General features: G+C 44.8%; 1 protein-coding gene across 1 annotated transcript in view; it reads left to right on the top strand.

Moving 5' to 3' along the window:
• LOC138789431 (signal-regulatory protein gamma-like) overlaps positions 1 to 17202 on the top strand; it is a 29048-nt gene that overhangs the window by 5799 nt on the left and 6047 nt on the right. The window contains exon 3 of the mRNA XM_069968074.1: positions 8150 to 8452. Within this exon, the coding sequence (XP_069824175.1) occupies positions 8150 to 8452 (303 nt within the window). The remainder of the gene's footprint in view (positions 1 to 8149; positions 8453 to 17202) is intronic.

A 17202-nucleotide genomic window follows, 5' to 3' on the forward strand; every position in this document is an offset into this window, starting at 1 on the left:
AGGGGGGGAGGGAGGGGGGGGGAGGAGGGAGAGGGAAGGGGGGGGGGGGGAGGAGGGGGTGGGTGGGGGGGGAGAGGGGGTTGGGGGGGGTTATTTATTGATTTATTTATTTATTTTTTTTCCTTCTGTACCTGGGTTTCTTTACATAAGTAAGAGGAGTAAGTGGAGGAATAGAGGGAGCGGATTAGGGCGGTGGAAAGGAGGATGGGCAAGTTTAAAATTGTGACATGGAACATAAGGGGTTTGGCGAGTAGAGAGAAAAGGGTTGCTATCTTTAATGCCTTACATGGATACTTGCCGGCGATCATATGTCTCCAGGAGACCCATTTGACACAGGAGTCCCTGAATGGTATTAATAGAAGATGGGTAGGTACTAGTTTCCACTCCATTTTTTCTAACTACTCTAGAGGAGTGAGCGTGCTTATCCATAGATCCCTGAAGGTGGAGGTATTTCAGAAAAGGGTGGATGAGTTAGGGAGATATATTATACTACACTTAGTTTGCGAGGATGTGGAGCTCCTCCTCTGTACGGTATATTGCCCCCCACCGTTTACAAGGAAACTGTTTGTGGAGATAGATAGAATAATGGATAGGATGGCAGGGTGCCCTAAAGTGTGGTTAGGGGATTTTAATGAAGTATGTGATATTGAGAGAGATAGATGCTATACGGGGGAAAGGGTTAAGGGGAAGGGGAGATCACAACTGGCTAAGATCTGTGCAGAGCTGAATTGGCATGATATATGGCGAATTAAAAACGGTGACAGGGAGGAGTTCTCATGTGTGAACAAAACCCATAAATGTATGTCTAGAATAGATCTGGTGCTGGGCGATAGACAAATGGTTGAGTATGTTAAGAAGGCTAAATTTGGCCATAGGGGGTTCTCTGACCATACACCCCTGATGATAGTAGTAGAAAGCAAAGGAAGTGGCCCAGGTAAGCCATTTAGGTTGAATGCAGCATGGCTGAATATGATTGACCTAGATTGGCGGGATAATATAGAAGAGTTTTTCCGGGTTAACAAGGGGACAGCAGAGAGTAGAATAGTGTGGGATGCCATGAAGGCAACACTGCGGGGTTTGCTCTTTCAGAAAATCGTACGTAAGAAGAGAGAAACGAAAGAGAGAGAAAAGAAATGCTATGAAGGGGTGGAAGAAGCAGAAAGAGAGTATAAAGCGGACCCAGTGCAGGAGAGGTGGTGTAAATGGGTGGAGGAACAAGAACAGCTGGAGAAAATACTTTTGGAGAAGAGTGCGGTTAGGCAGATGTTTTGGAAGGCTAGAGGGGGAGTGGAGGGAGAGCGCCCAGGAAGAATGTTGTCTAGACTGGTGGAGAGTAACCGGGGTTTGGTAGGGATAGTGGCATTAGAATGGCAGGGAAGACAGGTTTCTACAACCAAGGAGATCTTGGAGGCCTTCGTACAGTACTATAGCAAGATATATACCTCGGAAGGAAGTTATGGTCCAGAGGAGTTAGAGGACTATTTGGAGGGTATCCCACTACCGGTACTTGAGGACAATGAGAGGGAACAGTTAGATGAGCCATTTACGCTGGAGGAACTTAAGAAGGCATTGGGGGAGATGGGGGACGGTAAGGCTCCGGGCTCGGATGGTTTACCAGCTGAACTATATAAAGTAGCTGGAGGGAGGGTGTTAGAAGAACTATTGGAGGTGGTAAATGGTGCATGGCAGAGTGGGAGGCTGCCAGAATCCATGAAGGAGGCTATAATTATTATGCTGCCTAAGGAGGGGAAAGGTTCTAGGGGCCCGGAGTCTTACAGACCCATCTCCCTTATTAATGTGGATGCTAAGGTGGCCACCAAGATGTTAGCCAATAGGCTTAAGAGTGTAATTAGTAAATTAATACACAAAGACCAGTCGGGATTTATACCAGGGAGAGGGGTGTATTATAATATTAGGAGGGCCTATAGTAATATACAGGAGGAGAGTAAGGATCCAGGGGGTAGGGCCATTCTTACCCTGGATGCGACAAAAGCTTTCGATAGGGTGGAATGGCCCTACCTGTGGAGAGTCATGAGGAAAATGGGTATTGGAGAAGGATACATCAACTGTGTTAAACTTTTTTATTCAGAGCCTAGAGCAAGGATATCGGTCAATGGGCAGGTATCAGATCCGTTCCCGTTGTCCAGAGGTACAAGACAGGGGTGTCCGCTGTCCCCTCTCTTGTTCGCAATAGCAATGGAGCCACTGGCGGAATATATTAGACGCTCAACAGAAATTAGGGGTTTCGAGCATTCCTCACGAACCGAGAAAATATCCTTGTTTGCAGACGATGTGATGTTGTTTCTGGGGTGTGTGGGGCCCTCAATAAGGGGGGTAATGGAGGCAGTTGAGCTTTATGGGAGGTTTTCGGGCTTCTCCATTAACTGGGGGAAGTCATCACTTCTGCTGTTGGATGGTAGGGAGGGAGACAACTATGGTCAGCTGAAGGTTTGTGCTCCCGAGGCTCCAATTAAATACTTAGGGGTAGAGGTGTCACCTAAGTTGGAGAGCTTTATAAAATTGAACTGGACCCCGTTAATGAGGAAAATTCAGGGGAAAATTAAAGTCTGGGGGAAGTTCCCGCTTAGCTTGGCCGATAGGGTGGGGTTAGTTAAAATGATCGTGTTACCACAGGTTCTGTATGTTTTGGCCAACAGCCCGGTATGGTTAGGGAAAAAAGCCCTGGGTGAAATAAGGGGCCTATGTAACGAATTAATTTGGAAGGGGAAAACCCCAAGGGTTAAGTATGAAATGTTGACGAAAAAGTGGGAGCAGGGGGGTTTTAACCTTCCGAATTTTGAGATCTACTTCTTGGCGGCGCAGTTGGCCTACATAGTGAAATGGAAAGAGTATGACTCTGGTAGAGTGTGGCAAGATCAGGTAGATATATGTAGCCCAAATTTAATGGCAATGTTGGAAGCAGGGAGAGTTGAGGTGAAAAATAAACCCCTGAATGGTCTTTATAGGAAGGTATGGTCTTATAGTAAAAAGTTACTGGGCCTACATAAGAGTAACCAATTTACTCCACTATGGTGCAATAAAAACCTAGACCAATTTGGTACATTCTCAGAATGGCCATTTTGGGCAAAGCGGGGGGCAGTAAACATAAATGATATATTTAAGATTGATGGTGAACTAAAATCCTTTGAGGTCCTGTCAGAGGAGTGGGGATTGAGTAAGGGGGATGTTTTACGATACTTGCAGCTCAAACATCTGGTGAGAGATTCGGTTGAAAAAGATAGGTTCGTGGTGGAGGATTTTTTTTTATTTAATGATATGATAATGAAAATGGGTAAAGGCACGGTGGGGAAGTTGTATAAGATGTTGATAAACACGGTAAATGAGTCACTGGAGGAGAGGTTTAAATATAAATGGGAAGAAGATTTGGGGAATAATGAAATAGATTGGGGGAGTGTTCTGAGTAATATAAAGGAGTGTAGTTTGAGAATGAACCACAGAGTGTCGCAGATATTTATAATTAGAAGGTTACACTATACACCAGATAAGCTATTCAAAATGAAATCACGGGATACAGATTTGTGTGATAGATGTAAAGTGGATAAGGGAGATTTAATTCACTTAATGTGGAGATGTCCTAAACTTAAAAGGTACTGGGGAGAAATATTTGGTAGAATTAAAGATAGATTAGGGTTGGAATTGAAGGTATGTCCGAAGATTGCAGTGTTGGGAGATATGGGGGGGTTAGAGATAACTAGAGTACAAAAGAATATAGTAAATAGAGTAATGTTTGCAGCTAGGTTTTGTGTACTAAAAAAATGGATTTCCCCGAGTGCACCGTCAGTGGAGGATTGGGAAAAAGAGATAAAGAACTTAAAATTAATGGATTATGTAAAAGCCCTACAGTCCAATAGACTAGAGGAATACGAAAGCAAGTGGTTAAATTGGTAGAAGGAAGAAGCCCGGGGAAAGGGGGGAGGGGGGTGTTTTTTTTTTTTGGGTTGCGTTGGGTGTGGGGGGGGGGGGGGGGGGGAGGGTAATATGGGGGAAAAATAAGGGATAGTGTGGGTAAAAAGGAGAGGGAATATTAAGGGTAGAACAAGTGGTAATAAATAGGAAATACAGAGAAAGGAAGAGGGTAGATGTTGAGGTGGGCTTAAGCTTTCTGTAATTTTGTATGTATTTGTAATGGAGGGCAGGCCTGGATAGGTAGGTAGTAGGTGAGGATAAATTATGGGAAAGTGTAAAAGGGAAGGGGCGCCAACCCTCTCCGCATGGTTAGGGTTTAAGAGGGTAGGGGGTATACGGGGGGGGGGGGGGGGGGGGACGCGCGAGGGTGGCGAGGTTGAGAGTGTAACGAGATCAAGAGAAACCCCATGAAGAGAAGTTTAAGTAGTAATACAATAATTTGTTAATGAGAGCATAGGCTGGCCAGTGCCCTCTGTTGGGGACGGGTGACCTTAATATAGGGTTATCTGTGTGCCCGGGGGAGGACTAGGGACCAGCCTGATTAAATAAAGGGCCCAGAGGGTCGTAGCTCCCATGAATGGGTCCTCCTGAGAAGGGGGTGCCAGGCGGTGGGGGTGAGACCATATGGGCCAGGACAATAATTAGAGGGTGTAATAAGGAAAAGGGGTTTAGTCGGTGAGTAAGAGTTGAGTAAGAGTTGAAGGAGTGTGTTGCCCGGCGCGCGCCCTCTGCCCCCTCTGCCACGAACATGTCTCCCAGGGGCGGTAGATAAAGATATGAAGTGGAGGGTGGGGGAGTAATGGGATACCTTTGGAATATATATTAGTTCTAATGCGGATTGGGGTGGTGGCTCGAGTAATCGAGAGAGGATTTAGGGGGTAGAAAGGAGGAGGGATGGGGTAAGTAGTTGTGATAGCTATTTAGAGAAGGTTGTACCATGCCGATCCAGGTCTGTCCTTCTAGAGGGGAAGAATGTAAAAAAGGGGAAAAGGGAGGGGGGGGGTAGATTTTATTGGGAGTTTTGTTGGCCTCCCCTTGGATTGGGGGAGTAAAAGAACTAAAGCCCTACCTCCTATGGGAGAGGGGAAGGGAAAAGGTTATTGTTAAACCCTGGATGTTCATTTTTAGTGTTGGTGTATATATGAGAAGCTTAATAAAAACTATTTAAAAAAAAAAAAAAAAAACCTCTTAATAACCACTGATATGCCTTATTACGTTGGGCCTAAAATAAGGTGGAGCAGGTCTCCACGTGGAAATCATCTGAGCAACATGAACCGTGGTGCCGATAGGTTTCCATGGAAGCTGCCAATTCTGCATTTGTACAGGCATATCTGATGATGTCCTGTATAAGAGATAAAGACTTACTAATTCCCTATGTGTCTGCTTTGTTTTGCTGACCACAACGGTGGTCACACATGCTCAGTTCAACTGCAATCTCCAGGAAGTACTGGCAGTTGGTCTCCACTGAGTCTGCAAGAGAGAAGGATTGTGGGAAAGTATCTGCACTGTATCATAGCAACAGCAAGGTCACAGTTCAGAAACCAGGAAGTGATGAGATCCATGGGAGGAGAAAAACAGTTCAGGGGATGTAAATTACTTTGCTACAAAAACAGCACATTTGTACGACCCCTTTAATTTTATGACAATTGAAGTACATATAGGGACAAATGGCTATTTTACTATTGAGGTCAATAGAACACTCTCCCCCGCCCGGGCAGCATCTGTGATAAGATGCTGGGAGCAGGGGAACTGTACAGATATACGCCGCGCTGTAATGAATCAGCCGCGCCGCTCTGTCATTACAGCGCGGTGCATATCTATACAGTTCCCCCGCTCTCAGCATCTAATTACAGATGCTGCCCGGGCGGGGGGAGAGTCCGTTACAGGGATTCCACGTCCGTGTTCCGTGAGGAACACGGAACATGAGAATGCAGCCTAAGGCCAAGTTCACATGGCGTAAGAGACCAGCCGTTCCGTGACCCGGCCAGGTCACACAGCGGCCGATCTCTGCAAAGATCATCCCGGATGATGTTTCCTGCCACAGAGTTCTGATGCAGGCGCATTAGCGCGCACCCGCATCAGAACTCCCCATAGCACACATGAAGCAAGCGGCCGGAGCAGCTCGCTCCATAGTGTGCACTGACAGGGTTTCCTACGGCCGCTGTTCACTGAATAGCGGCCTCAGAAAGCTGACATGTCAGTTGTTTGCGGAGCCACTAGGGATCCCGGCCGGGGTGTATACTATGTGTATACTCCGGCCAGGATCCCATAGACACCTGGCCAACATATTTTTCCGTATTTATATGGCCGTTGTTGCAAATTGCAACAAAAGCCCCATTTGGCCCTATTCGGCCGATTATTGTTCGGTGCTCAGCCAATCACAGGCCGGGACTGACAGGCCATTCTGAAGCTAGAGCGCGCGGGACCCGGGGCCGAAAACAGTGCGGAGGAGAAGCCCTGCAGGTAATGTATGATGCTGCAAGGGCTGCAAGGACATCGGTAACGATGTCCCTGCAGCCCTCGCTCAACAATCATCGGGCCGTGGAATAGGCTCAGTAAACGAGCGGCGATCTAGCAGATCGGCGCTCGTTTACATCGTACATTGTTGATCAGATTATCGTTAAATCGTTCGAATCTAAAAGATAATTGTAAAAAACTAATAACCTGTAACCCCATCTATAACATCTAACCTTATTAATGGCTGAATGGATCATATTATCTTTGGCATTAGTGGAATCAAATTATTATCATCCAAGATATATCTACACTGTATTATAGTCTCATTCTCTTCTCCACTCTCATATTGAGTATAGGGCTGAACTCTCACCTAGTAATTTCTTGACCTCCAAAATGGTGGATGACTGGAAGTCCTAATATGGTCGTGTCTAAATGGTCACGTGGGTAATGTATGGATCATAGTGAGATATAGCTACGTGTCCAGCTTGACCAATCCACTTGGAGCTTTGCCAGTATACCATTTTTGGGATATAAGTTGTACTGGGTGTAACCATATTTGGGCATAAGTGTATATATTTTCCCGGTCAGGAGAGTATATAGACTTAGAAGGTTAGTTGGTTGGGGGGTCTTTTTGTATACCATCTTTCAAGAGAAGCCTCCACGCACATCTGGGGTTTGTTAGCCCCCACCTCAGGAATTCACCCAAGGAAGTTCTTTGTTCTCTAGCCAAATCTTCAGTCACCATTGGAGAGACGAGATCCCCAGCATTTTTGGGACTCTGAGACTTGAACCACAGAGACATTCTAAGACATTTGTAAGACTATTGCCTTATTTCTCTTATGACTGATATCCTGTTTATATGATATTTGTACCTCCTTTGGTGAAGAATTAAACCCACCATATTTTTACCTACAAGATTTCTTTTGCCGTCCTGGATCATTCAAATTTCCCTCCAAAGCACACTTTTCCTTCTTTTTTAAACCTCATCCTTATTACAATAATCATTCGGTTGAAATGCAGTTAACGATTAACGACCGAACGAGAAATCGTTGTTCGCTTCATAAGACCTGGACCTATTTTTATCGTTGCTCATTCGCAAATCGTTCGCATTGATAAGACGTCGTTTGCAGTAGATACGAACGCAATAGCGAAGAAATAGTGAAGAAAAAACGATCATAAGTAACGATTATCGTTCCATGGAAATGAGTGAACGTTTTCAGGTCTTTCGCAATCGTTAATCGTTAACGATTATGCGAACTATAATTGTCCGGTGGAATAGGGCCCTTAGACTGGGTTCACACTGCGTTTTTTATCCGTTATTTAAAAAACGGATAAAAAAAATGGATGCATCTGTGTGCATCCGTTTTACCATTGACTTCCATTATTAAAAAAAAGGATCACAATGTGTCAGTTTTTTTAACGTACACAAAAGCGTAGCCGACCTCATTTTTGTGTCCATTAAAAAAAAACGAATGTGTTTTGATTAGTTTTTTTTTTTTTAATAATGTAAATCAATGGAAAAAAACGGATCAAAACGGATGCTCACAAATGCATCTATTAAAAAAAAAAAAAACGTATTCCAAAAATGCAGTGTGGACATTTTATAGGTGGTTTACAGCCCAAAAAACATACCAGAAACTGTGTATGAACATAGCCATACACTGATCAGCTATAACATGACGTTATCTGGTGAGCTAGTAACCAGTCAGTTATGTAAGATCTATTATCATTATGTTTAGCTGTTTTTTTTTCTTTATTACTATAGCTCGGCCCATACTGGATCCAATTCAGGCCAACCAAGACTCCTACAGTGCTGGAGACCGGCTGCAGCTGAAGTGCAAAATCCACTCATTTTATCCACTAAACATAGGAGTGACATGGTGGAAAGATCAAGAAGCGCTTCCACCAGAAACCTATGACCTCGAGGACAATGAGGCTGGAGACTTCTATGTTACTGCCTGTATGAATAACACTATTAAAGAGGAAGACTTTGGGAAAGCATTCACTTGTAGAGTTCGGCATCGGGACAAGAATTATGAGATCCAATGGATACTGGAAACAAATACAGGTAATACGGAGCATGTCCTCCAGTTTTATTGGCACCCAGCAACTTTCCTATGTATCTGATTTCCTATGTATTTATGACCACACCCAAAACAGCCCAGTGTACAAGGCCAAGTTATATGAATATGACATGTGTCACTTAACCACTTAAAGGGGTATTCCAGCCAAAATATTTTTCTTTCAAACTTTCAACTGGTTTCAGAAAGTTATACAGATTTGTAAGCTCTCTGCTGCCACCTCTGTCCATGTGAATCCATCTATGAGGATTTGAGCCTGTTCTGGACAGTTCCTGACATGGACAGAGGTGGCAGCAGAGAGCACTGTGTCAGACTGGAAAGAATACACTACTTCCTGCAGGACATACAGCAGCTGATAAGTGTGGGAAAACAAGATTTTTAAAGGAGAAGTCTGGTGAAAAGTTTTATTAAAGCATTGTATTGCCCCCCAAAAGTTATACAAATTACCAATATACACTTCCTGGATAAAATAGTAATGTCACTTCCTGGATAACATGGTGATGTCACTTCCTGCATAAAATGGTGATGTCACTTCTTGGATAACATGGTGATGTCACTTCCTGGATAAAATGGTGATGTCACTTCTTGGATAACATGGTGATGTCACTTCCTGCATAAAATGGTGATGTCACTTCTTGGATAACATGGTGATGTCACTTCCTGGATAAAATGGTGATGTCACTTCTTGGATAACATGGTGATGTCACTTCCTGGATAACATGGTGCTGTCACTTCCTGGATAAAATAGTAATGTCACTTCCTGGATAAAATAGTAATGTCACTTCCTGGATAACATGGTGATGTCACTTCCTGGATAGCATGGTGATGTCACTTCCTGGATAACACGGTAATGTCACTTCCTGCATAAAATGGTGATGTCACTTCTTGGATAACATGATGATGTCACTTCTTGGATAACATGGTGATGTCACTTCCTGCATAAAATGGTGATGTCACTTCTTGGATAACATGGTGATGTCACTTCCTGGATAACATGGTGATGTCACTTCCTGGATAACATGGTGATGTGATGTGACTTCCTGGATAACATGGTTATGTGACTTCCTGGATAAAGTGGTGATGTCACTTCCTGGATAACATGGTGATGTGATGTGACTTCCTGGATAACATGGTGATGTCACTTCCTGGATAAAATTGTGATGTCACTTCCTGGATAACATGGTGATGCCACGACGCGACTCCCAGAGCTGTGCGGCTGTGGCTGCTGGAGAGGATGATGGCAGAGGGACACTGAGGGACACTGAGCATCCCCCTGCCATCATCCTCTCCAGCAGCCACAGCCCACACAGCTCTGGGAGTCGGGTTGTGACATCACCATGTTATCCAGGAAGTGACATCACCATGTTATCCAGGAAGTGACATCACCATGTTATCAAGGAAGTGACATCATCATGTTATCCAAGAAGTGACATCACCATTTTATGCAGGAAGTGACATTACCGTGTTATCCAGGAAGTGACATCACCATGTTATCCAGGAAGTGACATCACCATGTTATCCAGGAAGTGACATTACTATTTTATCCAGGAAGTGACATTACTATTTTATCCAGGAAGTGTATATTGGTAATTTGTATAACTTTTGGGGGGCAATACAATACTTTAATAAAACTTTTTACCAACTTTTAGAACCTGCACTAACACTGACTGACATGTAGTTTCTCAATGGTTCTTCATTGGTGGGCCCCCAGGATCATTTCCTCTGGTGGGCCCCAGATACCCCAGTGCAGTAGTAATTGCAGGGAAAAAAGCACTTTATTAGCATGGTCATTTTTATAACTTTTGGGGGACAATACAGTACTTAAAAAAAAAAAAAATCACAAGACTTCTCCTTTAAATAGAAGTAAATTACAAATCTATTTAACTTTCTGAAACCAGATGATTTGAAAGAAAAAGATTTTCGCTGGAGTACGATACAAAGCAGCACAGGTGCACTATTTAGACAAGTGATGAATAGTAGAAATCCTTCCAGGGGTGTTCCTAATAATGAGGAGAATGGGAAGGAAGAAAGGAGAGGTGTCGCAGACCTAGGGCGCATACACTCTAGGCTACACCACATTGACTCGGCTGCTGCAGATTATTATTAAAGATAATTTTTTTTTACCCTAACCAAGGCACCGGGCACATTTTAATAGTCATGACCGGGAAGGACTTACTCTCGTCTAAGGGTAATGAGTCGCTTTAACTAAAAGGACTGAGCTGCTGTGGTGTCCCACCACGGGTGTTGCTATTGGTTACATCTTTCGTAAAAGCCTGTACTTATTGTAAGTGGTGATGAAGTAGTGATAAAGTTTTGCCACTAGATGTCGCTATTATAGGTGTGTGTACTTAGATGCTGCAAGGCTGAAGTATAGAAAGGGTTATTGTTTATTTGTGTGTCTTATGGATCTGAGAACCTATGGGAGTATCTTCTTCTGTCCTATCATCTCTCACTTTACTTCTTCTTTATGCACTCTTCACCCACTCAAAGCGCACTTTAGATATGCTGGAGATAAGAAGTCACATGGGTACAGGAAGTGTAGGGGTCTTTTGTGTTGGACGTTGTAGGGGAAGGACGCAAGCTAGAATGTTCCCTACAGTGGTCCCTTTGGGCCCTGGCCCTCTGCCAGGTACAGTGTAGTCTTAGTCAGGTTTCTGTATGGGAAGGAAGCAAGACAAGACGCAGCTAACAGTTTCTCCTCAGCTTACTATAGACAACACGATGCAGTGTTAATCTCCTACAGGAGAGGACAAGTTGGAGCTTATCTCAACCCATGCCGTGGACTAGGATAGTCACAGTGCAGGACAGTATCCACACAAAAGCCAAAGAAGCTAGGAACTGATCCGGATAGAGCAAAGTTGCTAAGAGCCTAGGAACTCTATCTCGCAGCGCAGTTGTCAGCAGGGAACCCTCAGCATTCCGCTCATCCCAGGTAACTAGGTCTGGGGCCGTGTGTCCCCCAACACTGGTAGGGCATTAGGTGGTGCAAAGACCCAAAGGTCAAAACACGGGTACAAGTATTCCCTTCTTCTTAAAGTATTCTTCTACCTCATCCTCCAACATCCCGCCAGAGCACAGTGCTACTTGGGTTGGGACTCTCACGACATCCTCCTCTCTGCTCTTCTGATTCCTCCTATCTCTCAACACACAACTCAGTCAGCACAACTGTACTCTCCACTATACTCCTACAACAGATCTGGATCCTGTATTGTCAAGTGTATTACTAGAGATGAGTGAACCGGGTTCGGGTTCGAGTCGATCCGAACCCGAACGTTCGGCATTTGATTAGCTGGGGCTGCTGAACTTGGATAAAGCTCTGAGGTTGTCTGGAAAACATGGATACAGCCAATGACTATATCCATGATTTCCACATAGCCTTAGGGCTTTATCCAAGTTCAGCAGCCACCGCTAATCAAATGCCGAAAGTTCGGGTTCAGCACGATTCGAGCATGCTCCAGGTTCGCTCATCTCTATGTATTACCGAGTAAATAAGCAGGGGCCCCAAGCGAAGTTATGTCTGGGCCCCCCCCCCTCGACACGCGTTCCAAAACAATAGACCGCTGTGTGTTGCCCCCAGTATTATATACCCTTTGTGCGCTACCGCCAGTAATATATACTCCTTGTGTGCTGCCCCCAATAGTATATACCCCTTGTGTCCTGCCCCCAGTAGTATATACCCCTTGTTTGCTTCCCCCAGTAGTGTATAGACCCCTGTGTGTTCCCCCAGTTATATATAGCCCCCCCGTGTGCTCCCCCAGAAGTATATAGAGCTCCTGTGTGCTGCCTCAAGTTGTATATACCCCCTGTGTGCTCCTCCAGTAGTATATAAACCCCCTGTGTGGTTCCTCCAGTAGTATACAGACCCCCTGTGTGCCCCACCAGTATTATATAGACCCCTTGTGTGCTGCCCCAGTAGTATACAGACCCCTGTGTGCTCCCCCAGTTATATATAGACCACCTGTGTGCCTCACAAGTAGTAAATAGACCCCCTGTATGTTCCCCCAGTAGTATATAGACCCCCTGTGTGCCCCACCAGTAGTATATAGACCTCTGTGTGCTCCCATAGTAGTATATAGCCTTCCTGTTTGCTCCCCCACTTGGATATAGACCTCCCGTGTGCTCTTCAAGTTGTATATAGACCCCATTCTGCTGTCCCAAGTAGTATATAGACCCCCTGTGTGCTGCCCCCAGTAGTATATAGACCCCTCTGTGAAGCCATTTATATAGACCCCCGCTGTGCGCTCCCCCAGTTAAACAGACCCCTGTGCTCCCCCTCCCATATAGTATATAACACAATAAAACAAACACTTATACTCACCTGGGTCCGGGCGTCTCCTCTTCTCTTCACTCTTGTGGCCGCAAGAAGGGATGTCACTGGAGCGCCGGCACCACAAGGACAAAGCTGCCACTTGTGACCACAGGGAAAACCCTTCCTGCGGCCACAAGAGTGACTGACAGGAAGGGGGCCAATGTCTCCCGCCCTGTCAGTGCTTCTGCATGTAACTATGAGCGCTCTTTACGAGTGCTCATAGTTACAGTTCAAATGGCAGCAGCGAGCGGGGCAGCGGCCCTGTCCAACGGTCTTGAGCACAAGAGCAGGGCGTGGGGGGCCCCCCTGGATGTTGGGGGCCCCAAACGATCGCTTGGGGTGCTTGGTGCCAAAGATCGCCACTGTAAATAAGAGATTATTTATGGTAAAGAGACTCTGTGATTCTTCGCCCCGCACCAGCACAGTATACACACACACTCCTTGGGACATTTCCCCTTTCTGTGGGGGGCAGTACCAATAGTCTGGGAGGGTTACTACACCATTCTGGCCCACCGTGATAACATCCCAAGGGACCCCATAGCAGCCCAGCAGGACACAGTCCACAGGGGAACAAGGTACAACCGCTCCTTTCAACTAAAAGCAGGTGTGCCACCATACCTGTGTGCCCAACCGGAACTGGCGTCACAATATAACATCACTGGGCCCGGCTGTATCTCGTCCAACCACCGCTGGAGTGGCGTCACCGCAGGGGATAGCACCGCAGGGGATCACCACACTGCAGTATTAGGAGCCTTGGTCTGATTGGTGGGATGTTGGAAACACACTGATCAAGGAGTGATGAACTTTCCTACAGTAAGAACCAGGGAACTACTTAAAGATACAGCTGGTTTATAAAACCACTCATAGAGTAAAACCCTAAGGTGGCACAGAAGATGAGACAAACGAGGAACAAACACAATGGCAGATAGTCAGCAACAATCAGGTCAGGACCAGGAGAATCAAAATCAGATCCATTTACAGAGCCATGGAGTAGTCAGAAGAAAGCCGAGGTCAGTTATAACAGGAATGTATATAAATATATAAAAAAAAAAAAATTATCTTAAACCTGAAATGTCTTTCTAAAATGCTCATAAACACATTAAAAGCATAAACCATACAAATACATAAGCCCCGGGGCCCTTATAGTACAATACATCAACACAGAGGGTTAGGGAGTGCGGTACAAAAGCATATGAAAACAAATAAAAGAAAAAATGGAAGAAAAAAGAAAACAAAACAAAACATGAGGCTGGGTTCACACTATGTATATTTGAGGCTGTATTTGTGAGGCTGTATAGCAACCAAAACCAGGAGTGGATTGAAAACACAGAAAGGCTCTGTTCACATAATGTTGTAATTGAGTGGATGGCCGTCATTTAATGGCAAATTTTTGCTGTTATTTTAAAACAACGGCTGTTATATTGAAATAATGGCAGTTATTTACCGTTATATGACGGCCATCCACTCAATTTCAACATTGTGTGAACAGAGCCTTTCTGTGTTTTCAATCCACTCCTGGTTTTGGTTGCTATGAGGACCTGACTTGAGGACCAAATACTGCCTGAAGTATACAGTGTGTGAACCCAGTAAAGGTGTAAAAGTGTATAAAACAACTAAATACTCATATAAATAGCCATATAGTCATTGTACTGCAATGCTTCAAATATATAATCAGCACAAAAAGTGGTAGAACTGGTCTTTTGGTTCAGACCAAGAGGGGGATTCCCATCATCCTCTCACTGACTTGCAGTACAATCACACAGTGAAAGCAGGCAGATGGGGGTAGTAGTCCTGGCTCACTGGACTGATCCCACTTTGTTGTTAAAATTCAAAAGTCAGTTCGTTTGTAGATTACGATCCAAAGTAAATGAACTCCTTGTGTGGAGTGTATAGTTATTAGACCAGTATAATAGATATCACTGATCCCTGGTGTTCTGTCTGAGATGTGCTGCAAGCACTGGATCTGAGATGTACTGCAAGCACTGGATCTGAGATGTACTGCAAGCACTGGATCTGAGATGTACTGCAAGCACTGGATCTGAGATGTACTGCAAGCACTGGATCTGAGATGTACTGCAAGCACTGGATCTCTCTGGCTCTATCACTGTTTGTTGTCATAGGGGAGGATTTATACACATTCACATAGTTTGGTGCATGTGCACCGCTCACCTATACAGGATCTGCGTCTTCTCCGGGGTCACCGGCGTCCCGGTCTGCCCACGGTGAATACGGTAACATCACCAGTCTTGTTCCTGGTCTGTGTCAAAGCGTTGCTCTACTGCCAGTAGTGCAGTAGACAAAGTCACTGTTGAGCCAGCTCCTCCCAAACTTAGAGAGATGGGGAATAGATCCAGGGGTATGTTCAGGAGACTGTTGAGGGGTGTAGGCCAATGTTAGGTGGCTTCCAGACGCGTTTCGAAGCTGCTAGCTTCTTCCTCAGTGGCTGTGAAATGGTGTGAGCTATTGCATTAGTCTCAGCTCTCTCTTAAAAAGTCTTGTGGAATGCTGGGTAGCCTCCGGATTGGCTGACAGCAGTGGCTACACAATTGTTAACTCCTTCCCTGCTGGGCAAATCTGTTACACCCTGCATAAAGGTGTTGTACCTCTCTATTCCATAGGTTGGTGGGGTACTTTTAACGTACTGAAAGTTCAACGTAAATGTCTTAATAAATATAAATACAAGTGAGTGGATATGAACCAATAATAGTGTATGGATAAATGAAATGGATACATAAATAGTAACAGTCTTGCAACAAAAATACACTGACAGAGGATGGCTATATGGTATAATAAATAATTCACAGTATAGCAAGTGTGGCGTGGGGCTGCACGTGGTGGCCGCCAGACTCGGTTCTGGCGCTGATAATCAGCCAGGCACAGAACCGCCTGTGGATGCCAGCAGGGCCGCCCATGGTCAAATAAACCCAAAAAGTTCAACCTCAGCATTTAGGCCTCTGGGTTGTAGACTCCCGAATTCAAAAATTTTCTGGGTCTCAGCTCTGGACATGGTAGCGATGTGATCTCCCCCTCTCCAATTCTTGTGTATTTTCTGTAGTGCTGTAAATGTGAGTCCTGATGGGTCCCTATTGTGGTGTTCTGCAAAATGCGCTGACAGAGGATGTGACAGGTTCCCTTTCCTGATGTTGTTCAAATGTTCTGCGACTCGGACCTTTAACTGTCGCTTTGTCCTGCCTATATATTGTTTGTCGCATTTACACTGTAAAATATAGATGACGCTGTTGGTGTTGCAGGTCAGGAGGTTTTTTTATCTCCCATTTGAAATCGGTACATGTAGAGTTGACATGAGTGATTTTTCTTGGGAAGTTGGTACTCTTGCAGCTGATGCATGTGCCACAACGATAAAAACCACAACTTTGTAGCCATGTAGATGGTGGAATATTAGTCAGATTTTTGACTGAAGGGGCTACTTTGCTACCCAGATTTGGCGCTTTGGAATACACAATAGGGGGTCTCTCGGGGAGTTGAGCACCTAGCAGTTTGTCTTCCTTTATTAGATGCCAATGCTTTTGTATGATTTTTTCTACCCTTTTGTATTCTCGGTTATATGGGAGAATGATTTTGGAGTCAGAGTTCTCTCTGTTAGCTGACTGGTTGGGTTCAAAGAAGGTATTCCTATCAAGTTGGCGTACTTTCTCTAATGAAGACTGTAAATTGTCTATGGGGTAAAGTTTTTCTTGGAATTTCTTAGTGAGGGCCTCAGCTTCTACCTCAAACTGTTCATTGTAGGTACAATTACGTTTCAGTCTTCTATATTGTCCAGTGGGAACATTCAATAACCATCTTGGTAGGTGGCAGCTCGTGTATAGTATATAGCTGTTACGGGAAGTCGGTTTGTGGTAGGTCTTACATATGAGTGAGGTTGTGGAGGCTGTGATACATAAATCCAGAAATTCTATGTTATGGGTACTGATATTTGGGGTGAAGCGTAGATTGCAATTATTTGTGTTAAGATGTTCTAGAAACTGGTCAAGTTCTGTTCGGGATCTGTCCCATATCATGATGATATCATCAATGTACCTCTTCCAAAGCACCAGGCCCGCGCCCAACCTGGGAAGTACGGTGGTCTCCTCCCAGGCCGCCATGAAGAGATTAGCGAAACTGGGCGCGAATCTGGTGCCCATAGCGGTCCCGACCCACTGCAGGTAGTGTGTACCCCCAAAATAAAAATGGTTATGTGTCAGTATGAACTTAATTGTTTCTAAGATGAATTCTCGCTGTTCTGGTTTTATGTCGCCTCTGGTGAGAAAGTGGCCTACTGCCTGAATTCCTTGTTGGTGGTTGATGACCGTGTACAATGTGCTTACGTCCAGTGTTACTAGGGTATACTCTGGGGACCAGGTGAAATCTTCCAGGATTTCTACTATCTGGGTAGTGTCCTTGAGGTAGCATGGAGTTTGTTGTACTAAA

This window comes from Dendropsophus ebraccatus, chromosome 4, assembly GCF_027789765.1.
Source record: "Dendropsophus ebraccatus isolate aDenEbr1 chromosome 4, aDenEbr1.pat, whole genome shotgun sequence".
NCBI classification, from domain to species: domain Eukaryota; kingdom Metazoa; phylum Chordata; class Amphibia; order Anura; family Hylidae; genus Dendropsophus; species Dendropsophus ebraccatus.